Raw genomic sequence first — 593 nt, 5'->3', positions numbered from 1 at the left:
CCCCCCCCCCCCCCCTGCCAGCCCCCTGTCTCCTCCCTCCTCCAGGCCCGCCCCAAACCCTCCCTGGTTCCCCGCCCGCCCGCCGGCCCCCCAGGCCCAGAGCCTGCAGCGCCAACACTGCAGCCACCGTCTGCCCTGCACCTCAGCTGCACTGGTTCCGCCACCCGGCACCCCTCCTCCGGCTCGTCCACACGAGACCCCAACTGTGGGCTCTGCGGTGCCCGGTGGAGCTAGGGCCTCCCAGAGAGCTGGCGTCAGGGAGACGGCCGGGGTCCCCAGGTGCCTCCTACTACCCCTGGCCCTGAGCCCAGGTTTGGATGGAACCAAGGGACCGAGCCCACTGGACAGCCTGCCTGGGTGGGAAAGCGGAGGGGCCTGGGGACGGGGTGTGCAGAGCGGAGGGGCCTGGGACAAGAGAGGGGGGACGGGGTGGGCAGAGCGGACGGGCCTGGGACAGGAGAGGGGGGACGGGTGGGCAGAGCAGACGGGCCTGGGACAGGAGAGGGGCGATGGGTGGGCAGAGCGGAGGGGCCTGGGACAGGAGAGGGGGGACGGGGGGGCAGAGCGGGGGGGCCCGGGACAAGGGAGGGGGG

The 593-nt window shown here is 74.0% G+C and overlaps 1 protein-coding gene across 1 annotated transcript in view; it reads left to right on the top strand.

Moving 5' to 3' along the window:
* Positions 1–234, top strand: part of LOC106734226 (basic proline-rich protein-like) — a 6,871-nt gene extending 6,637 nt beyond the window's left edge. The window contains exon 6 of the mRNA XM_014585462.1: positions 46–234. Within this exon, the coding sequence (XP_014440948.1) occupies positions 46–234 (189 nt within the window). The remainder of the gene's footprint in view (positions 1–45) is intronic.
* Positions 235–593: the final 359 nt, after the last annotated feature.

Source organism: Tupaia chinensis, unplaced genomic scaffold, assembly GCF_000334495.1.
Source record: "Tupaia chinensis unplaced genomic scaffold, TupChi_1.0 Scaffold149964_1, whole genome shotgun sequence".
Taxonomy (NCBI): Eukaryota; Metazoa; Chordata; class Mammalia; order Scandentia; family Tupaiidae; genus Tupaia; species Tupaia belangeri.
This window is presented reverse-complemented; position numbering and strand designations above follow the sequence as displayed.